Source organism: Pongo abelii, chromosome 10 (genome assembly GCF_028885655.2).
Source record: "Pongo abelii isolate AG06213 chromosome 10, NHGRI_mPonAbe1-v2.0_pri, whole genome shotgun sequence".
Lineage (NCBI taxonomy): Eukaryota > Metazoa > Chordata > Mammalia > Primates > Hominidae > Pongo > Pongo abelii.
In genome coordinates this window covers 32,586,420-32,605,414 of record NC_071995.2, presented here as the reverse complement: position 1 = coordinate 32,605,414, position 18,995 = coordinate 32,586,420, and the positions used below count along the sequence as shown (strand labels likewise).

The 18,995-nt window shown below is 41.9% G+C and overlaps 1 protein-coding gene across 5 annotated transcripts in view; it reads left to right on the top strand.

The window, feature by feature from the left end:
• The window catches only part of DENND5B (DENN domain containing 5B), a 191,347-nt gene that overhangs the window by 97,833 nt on the left and 74,519 nt on the right, over nucleotides 1-18,995 (top strand). For all 5 annotated transcript variants that reach the window (XM_002823082.6, XM_024257191.3, XM_054527071.2 and 2 more), the window contains one exon: nucleotides 18,106-18,293. In XM_002823082.6, the coding sequence (XP_002823128.3) occupies nucleotides 18,106-18,293 (188 nt within the window). The remainder of the gene's footprint in view (nucleotides 1-18,105; nucleotides 18,294-18,995) is intronic.

Below are 18,995 nucleotides of genomic sequence, written 5' to 3'. Positions count from 1 at the left end.
TTTTGTAGAGACGGACTCTCACTGTCTTGCCCTGGCTGGTCTCAAAATCCTGGGCTCAGATGATCCTCCCGCCTTGGCCTCCCAAAGTGCTGGAATTACAGGCATGAAGCATTGCACCCGACTGGGGTTAGCATTTTGCTAACTTGTATTTAAGCTGGCAGAATTGTAGTGCAATCCTGACTGGTGCCGTCAAGCTTATTTTACCACTTTCCTTTTTTTATTTTTCTATTTTAAATTATAAGTGGGGCTGAGCCAAGTAGACTATATTTGTACTTCCCCATCTTGTGTGTATGTTGACACTATTTGTGTGTTGACAGCCGTTCACAAGGTTGTATTTTCTGCAGTTTATCCAACATAATGTTCTTTGATAATGTGTTTGATATCTCAATTTTTGTTGTCAGGAAGTTATTCTCTAATGACCAATCTAAATTCTTTCCTTCTTTCGCCCACTTTCTTTTTATATATATATATATTTAAAATATATTTTAATGAAACACTTTCTCATCTTTAAATAAAAAAATAATATCAATTTTTTAATCTGAAGCTCCTTGGGCATTAGGAGTTAATTGCTTTCTGCTCCACAGATTTCAGGCCGCTGCACTAATTCCCCAGTGCTCTTGAGGCAGAGCTTAGACATGTCCTCCTCAGTTGGAAGTCCTTGTGGCAACTTCAGGGGCTTCATTCCTACTGACTGTTTAACCACTTTCAGTTTTGCATTCACTGAGGCAATATGCTTGTGAACTTGAGGGGTATGTGTTTTCTAATTAGAGCATCTTTATTGTATCTTTTTCCCAATATGGACACCTTTTTGTACTTTTTTATTCTGGTAACAATATGCAGTTTCTGAGGATTCCGTGGATCTCCATCATATTTTTCATGATCTGCAAGTGAAGGCTGAAACGCTTTATATGGAATTCTTGACCTGGTAAATTTGTGATGAATCCAGTCTATGTAAATGAGAGACTTCACACCTTTTGTCCCAGTCTGTACTTCATTTTGCCTCTTGAGCTACTGACAGCAAAAGTCCCTGCCATAAGTGTAGTGACTGTTCTCTTTAGAGAGAGCACCTGCTAAATATTCAGCATGAACCTTCCCACCAGCAGAAGCTGAGGACTCATTCCTTCCATCATTACTTACAGATCACCTTTTTGTATCTGAAAAATTTTACCTTAAGTAATTCTTTCTTCCTTTCTTCCTTTTATTTCCCTGAATGGAGTAGGGATTAGAGAATGGCTAGAAGGGGCAGAGACTTGGAGCTTAATACCTTATGGTGTTTTAGCCCATTAGAAAAAAATAACTTTTTTTTTTTTTTTTTTTTTTTAAAGACAGAGTCTCGCCCTGTTGCCCAGACTGGAGTTGCATGATCTTGGCTCACTGCCACCTCCACCTCCCGAGTTCAAACGATTCTCCTGCCTCAGCCTCCCGAGTAGCTGGGACTACAGGTGTGCACCACCACACCTAGCTAATTTTTGTATTTTTAATAGAGACAGGGTTTTCACCATGTTGGTCAGGCTGGTCTTGAACTCCTGACCTCATGATCCACTCACCTCAGCCTCCCAAAGTGCTGGGATTACAGGCGTGAGCCACTGTGCCTGGCCAAAAAAAATCACTTTATATTCTAGACTTAGAAGAAATCTTAAAGGCCATTTTCTTGAATCTTGAAGTTCAGTTTATTTGTGTTCTGCCTAGAGAAGCAATTTGGGTTAGAAAGAATATTGGAGGTGGGTGGGTTCTTTTGTTTTGCCTTTAATTTTTAGAGATGGGGTCTCACTGTGTTGCCCAGAATGGAGTACAGCGTATTCACAGGCACAGTCATAGCACACTGCAGCCTCAAACTCCTCAGCTCACACCATCCTCCCACCTCAGCCTCCCAAGTAGTTGAGACTGCAGGCACATACCACCATGCCTGGTTTAGAGTATTGGTTTTTGAAGTCATAACAATCCTGGGTTCAAATATCTACTCTGTCATTTATTAACTACACCCATGGGCGAGTTAGGTAATCCTCCTGTGTGACAGTTGCCGCATCTCTATAGGGATAATAGTTTGGGTTTTTTTTTTCTCCTTTCTCACTGATTTATTATGACAATTAAATAAGAAAACATGTATAAAATACTTAGGGTATAATTGACACTGACTAAATGATAGCTGATGCTATTATAATAATTACTAGTTTTATTAGTCCCATATAATGTTCTGTAAATTATTCTTATCTCTAAGTTGTGAAGGTTCAATGTATTACTACATTTAACATAAAACCTTTTTAAATGATACAGTCAAGAGTTTATTCCAGAGTTGAGAACCTAATAAATGTTCTTTTATATTGTATACCGTGCTTTTTTTAGAAGGCAAAAAAACCCCAAAACCTTCCATTATCACACTTCCTCTTTTATTTTTTATTTTTATTTTTTTTTATTGAGACAGAGTCTCGCTCTGTTGCCCAGGCTGGAGTGCAGTGGCGCAATCTCGGCTTATTGCAACCTCCACCTCCTGGGTTCAAGCGATTCTCGTGCCTCAGCCTCCCAAGTACCTGGGACTGCAGGCGCGCACCACCATGCCTGGCTAATTTCTTTGTATTTTTAGTAGAGATGAGGTTTTGCCATGTTGGCTAGGCTGGTCTGGAACTCCTGACCCTAGGTGATCTGCCTGCCTTAGCCTCCCAAAGTGCTGGGATTACAGGTGTAAGCCACCGTGCCCGGCCCACACCTCCTCTTTTAAATAGCACGTTATGTCTCACCATTTGTGGTCTGTCCTCAGCTCTCCTATTTCTGCTCTTTTTTTGTTTGTTTTTTTGAGACAGGGTGTCACTCTGGTGCCCAGGCTGGAATGCAGTGACATGATCGTAGCTCACTGCAACCTCAAACTCCAGGGCTCAAGCAACCTTCACCCCTCAGCCTCCTGAGTAGCTGGGACTACAGGCATGCATTACCATACCTGACTAATGTTTTTTATTTTTAGCAGAGATGAAGTCTCACTACACTGCCCAGGCTGGTTTGAAACTCCTGGGCTCAAGCGATCGTCCTGCCTCAGCTTCCCAAAGTGCAGGGTTTACAGGTGTGAGCCACTGCTTAGCTTGTCCCGTTTGGTTTATGGAGTCTGTTCAGGAGTTTTAGCTCATTAATATCTACCAATTTATTTCAGTTTCAAATGAAGAAGAATAAGCATTTATGGATATGGTTTTATACTCTGAGTATTTTTTTGTAATCTGTATGCTGAGAACAGCAGAGTGAATCCTGAGATTGTAGAGCTAGATTTTTAAAAAATTTAAAGTGTCATACCCAAAAAAATTGCCGTACAGTAAATTTATAACCATTCACTAAAATCACTCTATGTTAGGAATTGTGCTACAAAAAGGCATTATATATTTTGGATCTTTTCCCTACATTTAATCCTCTCAACAGTAGTGAGTGAGTACTGTTGTGCATTTTTTGTTGAGGAGGAGATTGAGGCTTGGGGAAACTAAGTAATCTGCCCAAGATGATACAGCTAGTAAGTAACGTAGTACTACTAAGAATTGGGTTTCATCAGTCCTATTTCAGATGCTTAATCACTGTGTTAACTGTATTGGGCACTGCACTTAACCTCTCCTTATCTGTCTCAATATTTATTTTTAAATGATTAACTCATTCTGTGGGTCTATTGTAAAGGTGTCATGTGAAGTAATTGTAGAGTATAAAATGAAAGCTCTGTGTAAATCTAGATTTTAATATTGACAATGTCTCTTCTATTAGAGAAAAATATTTCATGTAAATGAATGAAATAGGTGTCCTTATGTTGATTTGTACTTGGGTGCCCTCCTTTACTCTTCTTGACTGTGTTAAGGGGGTTTTAATAACATGTGATACTTCATTTCTTACTCACTGATAAAGCTATGCCATAAATTTAAAAACATTGCATGTGCTGAAGAGTTACCAGGAAAACCCAAAGTGAATCAAAGTAGATGGATTTCAGTGATGAAAATGTCCTTCTAGACTGATTTGAAATTCTGATCCACAGCCCATTTAAACCAATTCAATCTGTTATTTAGGAAGTGTATATATCACTGTCACTTTGCAGTGGTAACTAGCTAGAAATTCTAAGTAGAGAAAATGTACCCAGGATGTGAAGGCTCTTTTCTAGGACCCCAGATCAGAAATGGGCACTTTGTTCTGCAATTGGGAAATACCTGGAACAGCACAGTATGAAAATCAGAGTATGATTCTTTTTTCAAAGAACTAGTGGAAGAATAAAAGGGGAATTTAAACACCATTGTCTAACTTTTGATACCAATAATTGAAGTCTAAGGAACATTTTTGGGCCTTGCTTACCTCCTTTGGTTCTTCATAGTGGAAATAAACCACTACCCACACCACACTGCATGCCTGTGTACCTTTGTGGTGCTCATCTGCCATCCCTCTGTTCTTTTCATTCCTCTGTGAGTTGTATGTGAATTAACCTTGTCAGAAGGTGGAAGCTACTTAAAGTTTTCTTGAAAAAGTTGGGAGCTTTCTCATCACAAATTGCTAGGCATGCTCAAGTGGACATCATAGTTCTCCTTGGAACTGCCATCCATAAACCAAACAGTACTTTGTTGGTCAACTGAGAGGTGTTTATAGGGCATTGTCCAAGTGACAATTAAATGCAGAAGGTTCTCCTGCAGTTCCAAAGTCAGTCCTAGGGAAAAAGAGGCTCCCTATATGTGAGAATCTCTTCCTTGCATTCCTCTGGTGACAAGATCCAGTATAAACCATTTCCTTTTCATTAGGGAATTATTTTGGGCACTGTCCGCTCCCATTAGAGTGTTTTTCCAAAATCGTCCTAGATACCATGGATATTTCAAGTTTCAGCATTGTTTTATGTCCTTCAGTCATAGGGGCACTTTAAACCAATATCCAATAACAAACCTAGTAGTTGCCTCTGAAATGGAAGTCTGTAGTCCAGCACCCTGATAGTTGTCACTGGGAGGCACTCGCAGGCTTTCGACATAAGCCCTAGCCCACACTCCACATACAGAGAATTTGTCTGTACCAGTGCTCCAGCTTCTCAGTTCCATACTGCGTGAGCTCAGGCAATCTAATTCATTCCCATTTAGCATGTCCAATTAATAATTCTTGAAGGGTAGATTGACACTGTGCCCTCTGTTTTACTGTACTAGGTAGGAGAAATGGGGTGAAACAGTCAAACATAAGATCCACTCCCATAAAACATTTAGGTAAAGTGTGTTTAAACATTCCAATTTCATTCAAACTTCCTCCTTAATCCTATCAACCTTAACACTTTAATATATTATCATTCTACTTGTAGCCTGCGTTAAGCCTGTAAGGCACTGTGTTGAGGCAGTGGCTCGTGCCTGTAATCCCAACACTTTGGGAGGTTGAGGCGGGAGGATCACTTGAGCTCAGGAGTTTGAGACCAGCCTGGGCAACATGGCAAAACCCCATCTCTACTAAAATACAAAAATTAGCTAGGCATGGTGGTGTGCACCTGTAGTCTCATCTACTACAGGGGCTGAGGTGGGAGATCGCTTGAGCCTGGGAGGTGGAGGTTGCAGTAACCTGAGATTGTGCCACTGCACTCCAGCCTGGGTGACACAGTGAGACCCTATCTTTTTTTTAAAAAAAGACTTCGCTAGAAGATTTTGGTGCAACAGCGTATAAGGCTCTCAGATTAGTCCCAGAAACTTCTCCATCCCTTGATTATTTGACCCACTCCTGTGCATTAGGTTTTGGGTGTTCAGCAAGGTATCTTGGCCCTTTTGTCAGTCTTTATTTTGATTAATTTGCCTTACTATATATCCCCAAGCAATTCCAGATCATGTTTCTAATTGTAATCTTTGCCTTCTTACATTTTAAATTTCTCTGTGCTGGGGCAAATAGAGCAGATTTGTTTGAGCCCTGTAATTTTGGGAAGCCATCTGAGGGTCCTTATAGTCCATGCGACCTTTGGTAGTGCTATATTAAGACTTTCATTTCAGGCTGGGTGCCGTGGCTCATGTCTGTAATCCCGATGCTTTGGAAGGCCGAGGTGGGCAGATCACCTGAGTTCAGGAGTTTGAGACCAGCCTGGCCAACATAGGGAAACCCTGTCTCTACTGAAAATACAAAAATTAGGCAGGCATGGTGGTGTGCACTTGTAATCCCAGCTACTTGGGAGGCTGAGGCAGGAGAATCGCTTGAACCCAAGAGGTGGAGGTTGCAGTGAGCTGAGGTCGTGCCACTGTACTGCAGCCTGGGAGAGAGGGCAAGACTCCATCTCAAAAAAGACTTTTGTTTCAGTCCCATCAAGGTCTGTTTTATTCACCCCATTTCTTAATAGACACTTAAAAATTTCCACCCTGCTGGGTTGAGTCCTTTGACTCATTAATGTTTTTATCAGCATCTGTAAGGTGAGAGTAAGCTGAGATAGCAAATTCAATAAGGCTTCTCATAATGTTAGATTTTGAAGCAGTAAAGTTACATGGAGTGCCCACATAAAAGGAGCCTCCCTAACCGCAGCATTTGCCCTGGGTAACGGATGTATTCAGCGGGTGAATATCCCGATTATCATAAAGCCAGTCCTATGTGGCTTTTGTGCAACGCATATCAGCTGCTTCATCTGGGGTGTTCCACTTGGAATTTATCGGGGGAATTGGGCAGTCTCCCTTCTCAAGGTAAATAGACTTTGAGTAGCTTTTATCCAGTCCTTGAGACTGGCTGTTCCCTCAAGGATTGGATAAAACAGTTCAATTTATTTCTGACTGAATCATCACCTTTGTATCTGGATCACATATAGCCATCTGTGATTGTTCCATAGTGAGCTGTGGGCCCTGTGTCAACCCAAGCATGTTCTTCCACGCTGCAGCATTTAAAAATAAAGATACTGCCTCGAAATTAGTTCCTGTAGCAGAGATTCATCAGGAAGTGGATGATACTTATCTATAAAATGAGACTTCACACCATCCCCTGGTTTCTGTTGAGGGCAGGAGTTCAAGACCAGCCTGGCCAACATGGTGAAACTCCATCTCTACCTCCCTTGTGGCCCGGTGTGGTGGCTCACGCCTGTAATGCCAATACTTTGGGAGACCGAGACGGGCAGATTGCTTGAGGTCAGGAGTGTGAGACCAGCCTGGCCAACATCGCGAAACCCTGTCTCTACAAAAAAAAAAAAAAAACAGGCATGGTGGTGTGCGATTGTAATTTCAGCTACTTGGGAAGCTGAGGCCTGCGAATTGCAGGTTGCAGTGAGCTGAGATCACGACACTGCATTCCAGCCTAGGTGACAGAGCGAGACTCCTTCTCAAACACAACAAAATTATGTGGAAACAACAAAGAGTGTCTCTAAGATCTCTGGTCACCAGAAAGGTAGTCCACATGGGGGAACCACAAAATCAAGAAACTACAGAATACCTGAGAGTGTTGGTGAGGAAATGCCCAGGTGGTTTCCACATAATTTTTCCCGTTGGGAATGGCTTTGAGGCTAGTTGTCAAGCCCCGACCAGCAGAAATCGGAGCTTGGTCCAGCATCGAGGTTGACCTAGCACTCTTTTAAATTTCATTTTAGCTTTTACATAGAACAATAACCAAGGGATTTTATATTTAACTTTTTTCTATTGGTTTGTATTTCCTTATATATCCAGTGAACCCCACTCCCTGGGAGGTGGATTCATCTCTAAATTCCATTAGTTACTTTTACCTTTAGTAAATGGTCTCAGCACAGCTACTGCTCCATGCCATGAGTGGCCACCCAGGAATTAAAGTTTTCTAATTCCCCACCCTCTCATTGTCCCTCTTCCCAAACCACAGGTTTCCATGAGCCTGGGCTGTTATAACAAATCTCAGTTTTTCTGACACCAAGTGAGAGCGTCTTTCCTCCCCAACACCTGTCAATTTGTGATACCAACTGGATGCCCAACAGTTCAATTCATTTCTAACTGAATGTCAGACTCCACAGGTTTAAGAGTTCATTCTCACAAGACTGTCCTCACTTCTGATGCCAGCCACAAATGAGGTATCAAGTGTCTTGGTTTATTTGTGTTACTATAAAATACCTGAGGCTGGTTAATTTATAAAGAAAAGAAGTTTGGCCTGGTGCAGTGGCTTACACCTGTAATCCCAGCACTCTGGGAAGCCCAGACAGGCAGATCTCTTGAGCCCAAGAGTTCAAGACCAGCCTGGGTAACATGGTGAAACCCCATCTCTACAAAAAAATGAAAAATAAGGCCGGGCACAGTGTATCACACCTGTAATCCCAGCACTTTGGGAGGCCAAGGTGGGTGGATCACCTGAGATTGTGAGTTCGAGACCAGCCTGACCAACATGGAGAAACCCCATCTCTACTAAAAATACAGAGTTATCCAGGCATGGTGGTGCATGCCTGTAATCCCAGCTACTCGGGAGGCTGAGGCAGGAGAATCGCTTGAACCCTGGAGGCAGAGACTGCTGTGAGCCGAGATTGCACCATTGCACTCCAGCCTGGGTAACAAACGAAACTCCATCTCAAAAAAAAAAAAAAAAAAAATTAGCCAGGCATGGTAGTGTATGCCTGTAGTCCCAGCTACTTGGGAGGCTGAGGTGGAGGATCACCTGAGCCCAGGAGTTAGAGGCTGCAGTGAGCCATGATTATGTCACTGCACTACAGCCTCGTGACAGAGCGAGACCCCATCTCAAAGAAAAATAAAAGGTTTATTTGGCTCACAGTTCTGTGCATGTGCTAGCATCTGCTTCTGATGAGGGCTTTGGGAAGCATCTACTCATGGCAGGAGGTGAAGGGGAGCCAGAATCACATGGCAAGAGGAAGGAAGCAAGAGAGAAGAGGGAGATGCCAGACTCTTTTCAATAACCAATTTTCATGGAAAGTAAGAGTGAAAACTACTCGCTCACAACCATGAGAATGGCACAAAGCCATTCATGAGAGATCCACCCCCAGGACCCAAACACCTCACCTCCAACATTGGGGCCAAACAAACCATGTCCAAACCATAGCACCAGGCCACATACATTTTTTCTTGGATGACTACAAAATCAGGGGTTCCCCAATACCATCCCCCAACCTCTCAAGTTCTATAAATTCCCAGAATGATTCACAGAACTCAAGAAAGCACTTTACTTACTGCTAACTGGTTTATTATAGAGGATACAACTCAGGAACAGCCAAATGGAAGAGAGGTGTAAAAGGTGTAGGGGTGGGTGCAGAACTGCTATGCTTTCCTTGGACTTACCCAGCACCTAAATGTATTTGCCACTCCAGAAGCTCCTCTATATTTCTTCTTCTTTTTTTTTTTTGAGATGGAGTCTGTCTTTGTCACCCAGGCTGGAGTGCAATGGCGTGATCTCGGCTCACTGCAACCTCTGCCTCCAGGTTCAGGTGATTCTCCTGCCTCAGCCTCCCGAGTAGTGGGATTACAGGCACATGCCACCACAGCTAGCTAATTTTTGTATTTTTAGTAGAGACAAGTTTCACCATGTTGGCCAGGCTGATCTTGAACTCCTGACCTCCAGTGATCCACCTGCCTCGGCCTCCCAAAGTGCTGGGATTACAGACCTGAGGCAGTGCACCTGGCCGCCTCTATTTTTTTCTTGAATAGATTTTTGTTCCTTGCTATTTTCTCTAAGAAAATTTTTATTAAGCTTTCAATTTATTAGCAAAAAGTCTTAATATTTCCTTATTTTCTTGACCCCTGTTATATCTGTAGCTTTGTCCTCCTTTTCATTCCTAATACTGTTTGTGCATTCTCTTTTTCCCCCAGCTATTTTTACCTGAAGTTTGTTAATTATATTACTTCTTTTTGTTTGTTTGGTTTTTTGAGACAGGGCCTCACCCTGTTGCTCATCCTGGAGTGCAGTAGCACAATCAAGGCTCACTGCAGTCTTGACCTCCCTGGGCTCAGGCATTCCTCCTGCCTTAGCCTCCCATGTAGTTGGAGCTACAGGTGTGTGCCACCATGCCTGGCTAATTTTTTTTTATTTTTTGAAATGACAGGGTCTCACTATGTTGCCTAGACTAGTCCCAAACTCCTGGGCTCAAGCGATCCTCCTGCGTTGGCCTCCCAAAGTGCTGGGATCACAGGCATGAGCCATTGTGCCCAGCCCTATTACTCTTTTTAAAGAACCAGCTTTTACTTTCATTGGTATCTTCTATTGTACCTTTGTTTTGTTTTATTAATTTATGGTTTTGTTTTTATTATTCACTTCTTTCTGCTACTTTTTTTGGGCTTATTAAACCTTTCTTTCTCCCCACCTGCCCACCAAAGCCAGTATCTTAAGCACTTGAGTCCTGTGTTAGCTACATCCCACAAGTCTTAGTATCTGATATTTTCATTATCATTGAATTCTTAAAAAAAAAAAAAAAAAATTTGAGACAGGGTCTTGCTCTGTCACCCAGACTGGAATGCAGTGGTGTGATCACAGCTCATGGCAGCCTCAACTTCTCAGGGTCAAGCCATCTTCCCACTTCAGCCTCCCTGGTAGCTGGGACTACAGGTGCATGCCACCACACCTGGCCAATTTTTAAATTTTTTTTAGAGGTGGGGTCTCTGTATGTTGCCCAGGCTGGTCTTGAACTCCTGGGCTCAAGCAATTCTTTCACTTCGGCCTCTCAAAGTGCTGGGGTTAGAGGTGTGAGCCACCATACCTGGCTAGTTCTAAAAGTTTTTTAAATTTCATTTATTTTGGCCATTTGTCTTGTTTTTTCTCTCTCTCTGTTTTTGGTGTTTTGAATTGATTTAAATTTTTTTCTCATTGCAGTTTTTTCTGTTTAGATGTTATATGCTCTTTCTCTTTCTTAATGGTAAATTTTGAGATTTCAACATGAACAGTTACTCTTATGTTATAGAATCTTCACAGATAATCATAAAATGCTTTAACTCCATGCCCATCGTGGCTTACTTGTTATGATTGTTCAGTTTTAATAATCCCTCAAATGAGACATTTTTATTCTATGCACTTGGTTTTGTTTAAATTTACTCATAGTGACCTTATTTTGTTTTTCTTTGAAACAAGGTCTCACTCTGTTGCCTAGGCTGCAGTGCAGTGATGTGACTGAACTTCTGGGCTCAAGCGATCCTACTGCCTCAGCCTCCTGATAGCTGGGACTACAGGCACACGCCACCATGCTGGGCTAATTTTTTTCTTTCTTTTTTTTTTTCTTTTTGTAGAGATGGGGGTCTCACTATCTTGTCCAGGCTGGTCGTGAAGTCCTGGGCTCAAGCAGTCCTCTGCCTCAGCCTCCCAAAGTGCTAGGATTATAGGTGTGAGCCACTGTATCCAGCCTCAGTTATTATTTTTTGAAAATTCACATTTTATTTCATATCTTAGAGATTTCTTTTGAGATCAGTCTTCTTCCTAACATGTGTTCTTGGAAGTTCCTTTCCTGAGATAGCTTTCTCTATTAGATTTTGTTTTGTCCTTGTTTTTGAAAAATAGTTCATTGGATGTTAAATTCTATGTTAAAAGTTTTTTTCTCTTAGTACTCTGAGGATAATATTCTATCATCTTGTGGTTTCCTGTGTTGCTGTTGAGAAGTCAGCTATCACCTCTAATGTCATTCTAATGAATGACTCTCGTTGTTATTCATTAGCCAGAAATCTGTCTTTTCAACTCTGGTTATATTTAAGATTTTCTGTCTTTGGTGTCTAATATTTTGACTGATTTATCTGAATGAGGCTTTCTTTATTTATTCTGCTTGTGGTTCATTATGTTTCCTGAAATTTAAGAATTAATGTCCTTTACCCATTTTGGAAAATTCTCAACTATCTTTGTAAATATTGCGTTCATGTATCTTTTTTTTAATCCTCCTGAAATTCTAATTAAACTTCTTTTTTTTTTTGGTTTGTTTTTTTTTTTTTGAGACAGAGTCTCGCTCTGTCGCCCAGGATGGAGTACAGTGGTGCGAACTCTGCTCACTGTAACCTCTGCCTCCTGAGTTCAAGCAATTCTCCTGTCTCAGCCTCCTGAGTAGCTGGGACTACAGGCGCATGCCACCATGCCCAGCTAATTTTTGTATTTTTAGTAGAGACGGGGTTTCACCATGTTGGTCAGGCTGGTCTCAAACTCCTGACATCAAGTGATCCACCCGTCATGGCCTCCCATAGTGCTGGGATTACAGGCATGAGCCGCTGTGTCCAGCCTTAAACATGTTAATCTATCTTGCTCAATCTTCCGTTATCTCTCAACCCCCCGTTGTTTTTTTTTTTTTTTTGGAGATGGAGTCTCACTCTGTTGCCAGGCTGGAGTGCAGTGTTGCGATCTTGTCTCACTGCAAACTATGCCTCCCGTGTTCAAGTGGTTCTCCTGCCTCAGACTCCCCAGTAGGTGGGACCACAGGTGTGCGCCACCATGCCCAACTAATTTTTGTGTTTTTACTAGAGACGGGGTTTCACCATGTTGGCCAGGATGGTCTCGATCTCTTGACCTCGTGATCTGCCCGCCTTGGCCTCCCAAAGTGCTTACAGGCGTGAGCCACCACACCCAGCCTCATTCCCATTTTTTGTGTGTCTCTGTGCTGCATTCTGGGTAATTTCTCCACATCTGTCTCCTACTTTATGAATTCTCTCTTTACCTGTGTTTAATCTACAATTAGCCCTTTCCTTGACATTTTTTGGTCACAGTGAAGCTTGTTACAGACAAACATGTTTAGGTTGGGTGGCTTAGGTGGTGTGGTGGCTCCACATTGATGTCATACTGAGGACAGGGGTCAAGTACTCCATGATTAGTCTTTGCTCTTACTTCAGGAGCTGCCAGAGGCTGTGCCTTTCATTTTCTAGTGCCGTAGGTCATTGTTGGCAATACCTGAGATGAATTTCTGTGAAACTAGGGAGATAAGCCCAATTATGCATGTGTCTGAGACCTCAAAGCCAACATAATGCTCAGTCACATTGGGCCAGGCGCATGGCTCAACGCCTGTAATCCCTGCATTTGGAAGGCTGAGACAGGCGGATTACTTGAGGTCAGGAGTTTGAGACTAGCCTGGCCAACATAGTGAAACCCCGTCTCTACAAAAATACAAAAATTAGCCAGACATGGTGGTGTGCACCTGTAATCCCAGCTGCTGGGGAGGCTGAGGCAGGAGAACCACTTGAACTCGGGAGGCGGAGGTTGCAGTGAGCCAAGTTCATGCCACTGCACTCCAGCCTGGGCAGCAGAGCGAGATTCCATCTCAAAAATAAAAATAAAAAATAATCAGTCACAGCATCCAGGATCATAGGTGTATAATCCTCCAGCTACATCAGGAAGTCCATCAGAGGCATGCTGGATACCACCAGCAGCTTCACATCTCCATTGGCAGTGCTTGGCAGGGCATAAGCCTTGCTAGACACAGCTCCTGGTCTGCACCACCATGGTTCCTGTGCAGCCAGCCACAGGTCCAGACCTAGACCCCTCTGTTGCCCTTGAGGGGCTCACCTTATTCTCCACAGTGATGCTAATGGACAGCGTGGCAGGGGCTGAGGCAGCAGAGGCCATTACCACCTTGGGATCTGTGCCAGAGCCACCACTAGGCAAATTTTTGACAGTATGTTTTTATTGTATAACATAGTCAAGCATAATTTTTTAATGTCTACTTTTATTTCATTTTACATGCCTTAGATGTTAACATATTAATTTCTCAAAGCACATTTACTGGCTACTCATCATGTAGTAGGTCATATGTTGAATGTTAACAATTCTGAGATTAAAAATATAGACATGTCCAGGCACAGTGGCTCGTGCCTGTAACCTCAGCACTTTGGGAGGTGGAGGCAGGCAGATCACTTGAGGTCAGGAGTTCAAGACCAGCCTGGCCAACATGGCGAAACCCCGTTCTACAAAAAACACAAAAAATTAGCCAGGCGAGATGGTGCACAGCTGTAATCCAAGCTACTCGGGAAGCTGAGGCATGAGAATCACTTGAACCTGGGAGGCAGAGGCTGCAGTGAACCAAGATTGCACCACTGCACTCCAGCCTGGATGAAAGAGTGAGACCCTGTCTCCAAAAATAAATAAATAAAAAGAAAAATACAGATATTGCTCTCTAGGAGATGATGGTGTATTGGGGAGGAGAGACCATGAAGAGAGAGTTATGATAGAATTGTAATGTTTTAGTGAGATGAATAATTCCTGTGATGGAAATAAAGATAGGGTACTGTTGAAGCATGTAGATAGTACTCTGGTGATAATAAGAAGTGTTAGGGAAGGCTTTCCAAAGAAGCAATTGCCTGAGGAAAAAGTGGAACCTAGTCAGGCAGTGCAAGAGGAAGGGACATTCTGGGCAGAGGAAAACAATATACAAGGGGCGCAAGGCCTGTGAAAACATGGACTGCAAGCAAGTGGTCTTACTGCATATGGAGTGATGATAAGGAATGAGGCAGACAAGTGCTAAATCATGAAGAGCCTCATGTGCCTTGCTGAGGCCTGTCTTAAATATTAAAATAACTTCTTTTATACATTCATCACTTTGAGTATCAATTATAAAAAGACTTTCCTAAAATATTTAAGTTTAAAAAAAATGCTTAAAGAAGAAAACTCTGCCTTTTATTTCTTGATTCAGTTAAAAAGAATTGTCTTGTTTCTGCTGAGTAATTGCATTATTAAAAAGTGTGTGGGCCGGGCACAGTGGCTCACACCTGTAATCTCAGCACTTTGGGAGGCCAAGGCGCGTGGATCACCTGAGGTCAGGAGTTCGAGACCAGCCTGGCCAACATGGTGAAACCCCATCTCTACTAAAAATACAAAAAAATTAGCCAGGTGTGGTGGCATGTGCCTGTAATCCCAGCTACTCGGGAGGCTGAGTGAGGCAGGAGAATCGCTTGAACCCGGGAAGTGGAGGTTGCAGTGATCCGAGATTGAGCCATTGCGCTCCAGCCTGGGCAGCAAGAGTGAAAACTCCATCTCAAAAAAAATAATAATGTGTGTGGTACTTCAACCAGTCCTGAAGAGAATGCAGAACTAGAAAGAAGAATAGACATAGAACACCCACAACACATGGATGGAATAAAATCTAAGCATGTCTTTTTAAGTTATAGATATCTAGCAAAATTATATATATTATTATCCCATCATGTATTAATTCAAAAATATTGTTTTAGCCTCTATTATATGTCAGATACTGTGGTAAATACTGAGGTCACAAGAATATAAAAGGCCCCAGTCCTTGGTTGAAATGATGGCCACAGAGATCTAAGGAGATTTCTCTGGATTTGGTCTTCATGGTCTATAACTGTAAATAACTGTCTCTTCCTACTCCTGGTGGGTTTTTGTTGTTGTTGGGTTTTTTGTTTGTTTGTTTTTTGTTTTTTTGAGACAGAATCTCACTCTGTCACCCAGGCCTGGAGTGCAGTGGTACGATCGCAGCTCACTGCAACCTCTGCCTCCTGGGTTCAAGTGATTCTTGTACCTCAGCCTCCCAAGTAGCTGAGATTACAGGCATGTGCCACTATGTCTAATTTTTATATTTTTACTAGAGATGGGGTTTTGCCATGATGGGCAGGCTAGTCTTGAACTCCTGGCCTCAGGTGATTCTCCCTCCTTGGCCTCCCAAAGTGCTGTGATTACAGGTGTTGAGTCACCGTGCTTGGATTTTTGTTTTTTGGTTTTTCTTCTGAGACGGAGTCTCACTGTTGTCCAGGCTGGAGTGCAGTGGCTCAATCCCGGCTCACTGCAACCTCCACCTCCTGGGTTCAAGCAATTCTGCCTTAGCCTCCCAAGTAACTGGGGTTACAGGTGCCTGCCACCACGCCATGCTAATTTTTGTATTTTTAGTAGAAATGGGGTTTCACCATGTTGGCCAGACTGGCCTCTAACTCCTGACCTCAGGTAATCCACCCACCTCGGTCTCCCAAAGTACTGGGATCACAGGCATAAGCCACTGTGCCTGGCCAGCCTTTTTTTTATTTTGTTAGGATTCTGTTGAACTTAAGAGGAAAAAAACATAACATTTAGTAGTATCAGTAAATTTTAGTCAGCACTGGGTGTGAAGTAGGTCCTGTGCTTTATGGGTAAAATCAGAGAAAATGGATGCCACTCTGTCCTTAGGAAACCCACAGAGAGGAGAGACAGTACGGGGGCCAAGTGCCATAATGGAGTCCTGTGATAGTGCAGAACTTCAATTAGTTCTGATTAGGGCACAGTTTCTACATCTAGGGGCCATCCAGCCGACCTCAGGGGTTTCAGGTCAGCTTTTCATCCTCACCCCACCCCCGCCCCTGGGATAAAACCCATATTGCCTACAGTTCAAACATCTGCCTGATTATCCTAGCAGAGTGGTAGGGACTGATTTTCTGATCTCTCTACTACCCGCCTCATCTGCACACAGTACCAGCTGTCTCAGCCTAGCTTCTTCAGTGGGCCTTGGCTGATAAAATGTGTGTGTCCACCCCAGGTAATTAGGTTAGCTCTTTGTGCTCGTATGACTGACCCTTACCTTTTAGGCCACCTGGTGTTTGTTTTAGAAGTTATTCCTATAAACAGGTTTTCACCTAAAATTTGAATCTTTATGAATCAAATAAGGAAAATTTTAAGTAAACTTGGGCTGTAGATAACTGATGATTCATTACCAAAAAGGTAGTAATTTAAAATTATAAAATGACACAAAAAATTTAAATGGAAAACATCCTGTTTATGCTTGGTCAGGTCTTTGAGTTGATGTGACTCAAGTAACATCTGATCATTTCCTTAACCTTTTTAAAAAGACTCCCCTAAATTCTTCCTCCCAAAGATTTTACTGTATTTGTTCACAATGGGTTCTGTGAAAGGATTATTACAAGCCCACAATCCATTATCTTCAATTCTACAAATCCAAAAAATTCTGAAAACCAAACATTCTTTTTGTAACTCATTCATCAGCAAAACCAGACCTGAACCAAAGTGACCCTATTCATATTCTTTGATTATCTGTCCTACTGGGACGTATATGGTTTGCTGCAGAAATATTAATGTATTTGATTATAGGATACTGCCCTAGATAGTTCATATATGTGGTATATGCACCATACTGCTTTTCTAAATTAAAAAATCTGAATTCTAAAACATATCTACTTCCAAACATTTAAATGGGAATTGTGGACATATGTAAGTATAAAGCAGCCTTTGCAGAGTGGTTTAAAAGGCTGCTTTACTATTGTGGGGAGCTTTTAATTTTGATAAACTAGTGAGTTCATGTAAATAAAACAATACAAAAACACTAATCCTTAATTTTCTGTTAACTCGAGAATACCCAGATATGATAGTTTTGTGGTTAGGGCTTAGACATAGGAAGTGTGACTATGAATGCATGTATCTGTTTGACTTCTTGTATCCCCAAAATAAAGGCTAAAATAAATATAATCAGTTAACCAAAAGCTATAGCCACAGTCATATATACTGTGTAAGAAAAAAGCCTCTGGTGGAGGTTGCAGTGAGCCGAGATCGTGCCACTGCACTCCAGCCTGGGCGACGAGGCCAGACTGTCTCAAAACAAAACAAAAAAGAAAAATGCCTCTGAATTGGGAATTGTGTGAGCATTCATGTATAAAAAAATGATCAAAAATGTTACACTGGCCTGGCGTGGTGGTTCACGCCTGTAATCCCAGCACTTTGGGAGGCCGAGGTAGGCGGATTGCTTGAGGTCAAGAGTTCAAGATCACCCTGGCCAACATGGAGAATCCCCATCTCTACTAAAAATACAAAAATTAGCCTGGTGTGGTGGTGGGCGCCTATAATCCCATCTACTTGGGAGGCTGAGGCAGGAGAATCGCTTGAATCTGAGATGTGGAGATTGCAGTGAGCCAAGATCGCACCATTGCACTCCAGCTAGAACAACAAAGCGAGACTCCATCTCAAAAATAATAATAACGTTACACTGTATCTTGTACATTTTTAGTGGGATAAATGCCAAGAGCAGTTTTATTAGTTCTTGATTCCTCCACACTTTAAGAGAATATAAGTTCATCTGCCCATGATTTTAAGAAGCAAAGAGTGTGATGTTTCCCACCTACCCACACCCCCTTAAAACTATTCAAATGAAACCATTTAATTCTTTAATTATAGTGGAATAGAATTGACCTATTTTCTGTATGATCATAAAGAAATATTTACTTTTAATGCAGAAATTTTTTTCTTAAGATCCACATTTTCCAGCTTAATGAAGTGATTGTGTTTTTACTTGGACTCTTCCCTTTCCTTTTTCCTTGTTCTGTGCAGATTATCAACGCCTGATGACTGTGGCAGAAGGCATCACCACACTTTTGTTCCCATTTCAATGGCAACATGTTTATGTGCCCATTCTACCTGCTTCTCTGCTACATTTTCTTGATGCTCCTGTCCCTTATCTGATGGGCCTTCAGTCAAAAGAAGGAACTGACCGTTCTAAACTAGAACTTCCTCAAGAGGTAAAACTACAATGAATGATGAAGCATTTGCTGTTTGCTGATTTAGGTCAAGGCGACTTTCGTTAGATTGCATTGTCTTTGTCAAAATTTTATCTGTCTCTTTGACTCTCCTAAATCTCCAAGTATGGCTAGGGGAGAGCCTGAGCTATAGAATGCAGACTCTTGATGATGACTACTACATAGTCATTAAACCTGGTTTAAAACAAAGACAGTGGCCGATTTTCACTACTATAAATTTGTGAAGGTGGAGCAGTGGTAGCATGATCTCATTGCTTTATTCTAGTAACATATTTTTTATCTTTACTCATGTTATAAATTTTGTTTTTAAACAATACAGCCCAGATTTTAACATCCTTAAATCATTGTATCAATTGAGGTGAATTTGATTTTTGACCTCTATCAAATGAAAAGTAACATGTTGCAGCAAACTAGGGATAATGGAAATATCAAACACTTCAGTATTCTCTGTTTTCAGATACAAGGCCAGTTATTTGTTCTAAATGTCAACTTGGCTTGGTGGTTGAGATAAAAATTCTAACACCTAGCTTTTATGCCACCTTAAAGTTATACTTTCTGTGTGTTGTACTTTCAAATGTTTAAAAAAATAGGCCAGGCACGGTGGGATTACAAGTGCTTGTAATCCCAGCACTTTGGGAGGCCAAGGTGGGCGGATCACAGGGTCAAGAGATCCAGACCATCCTG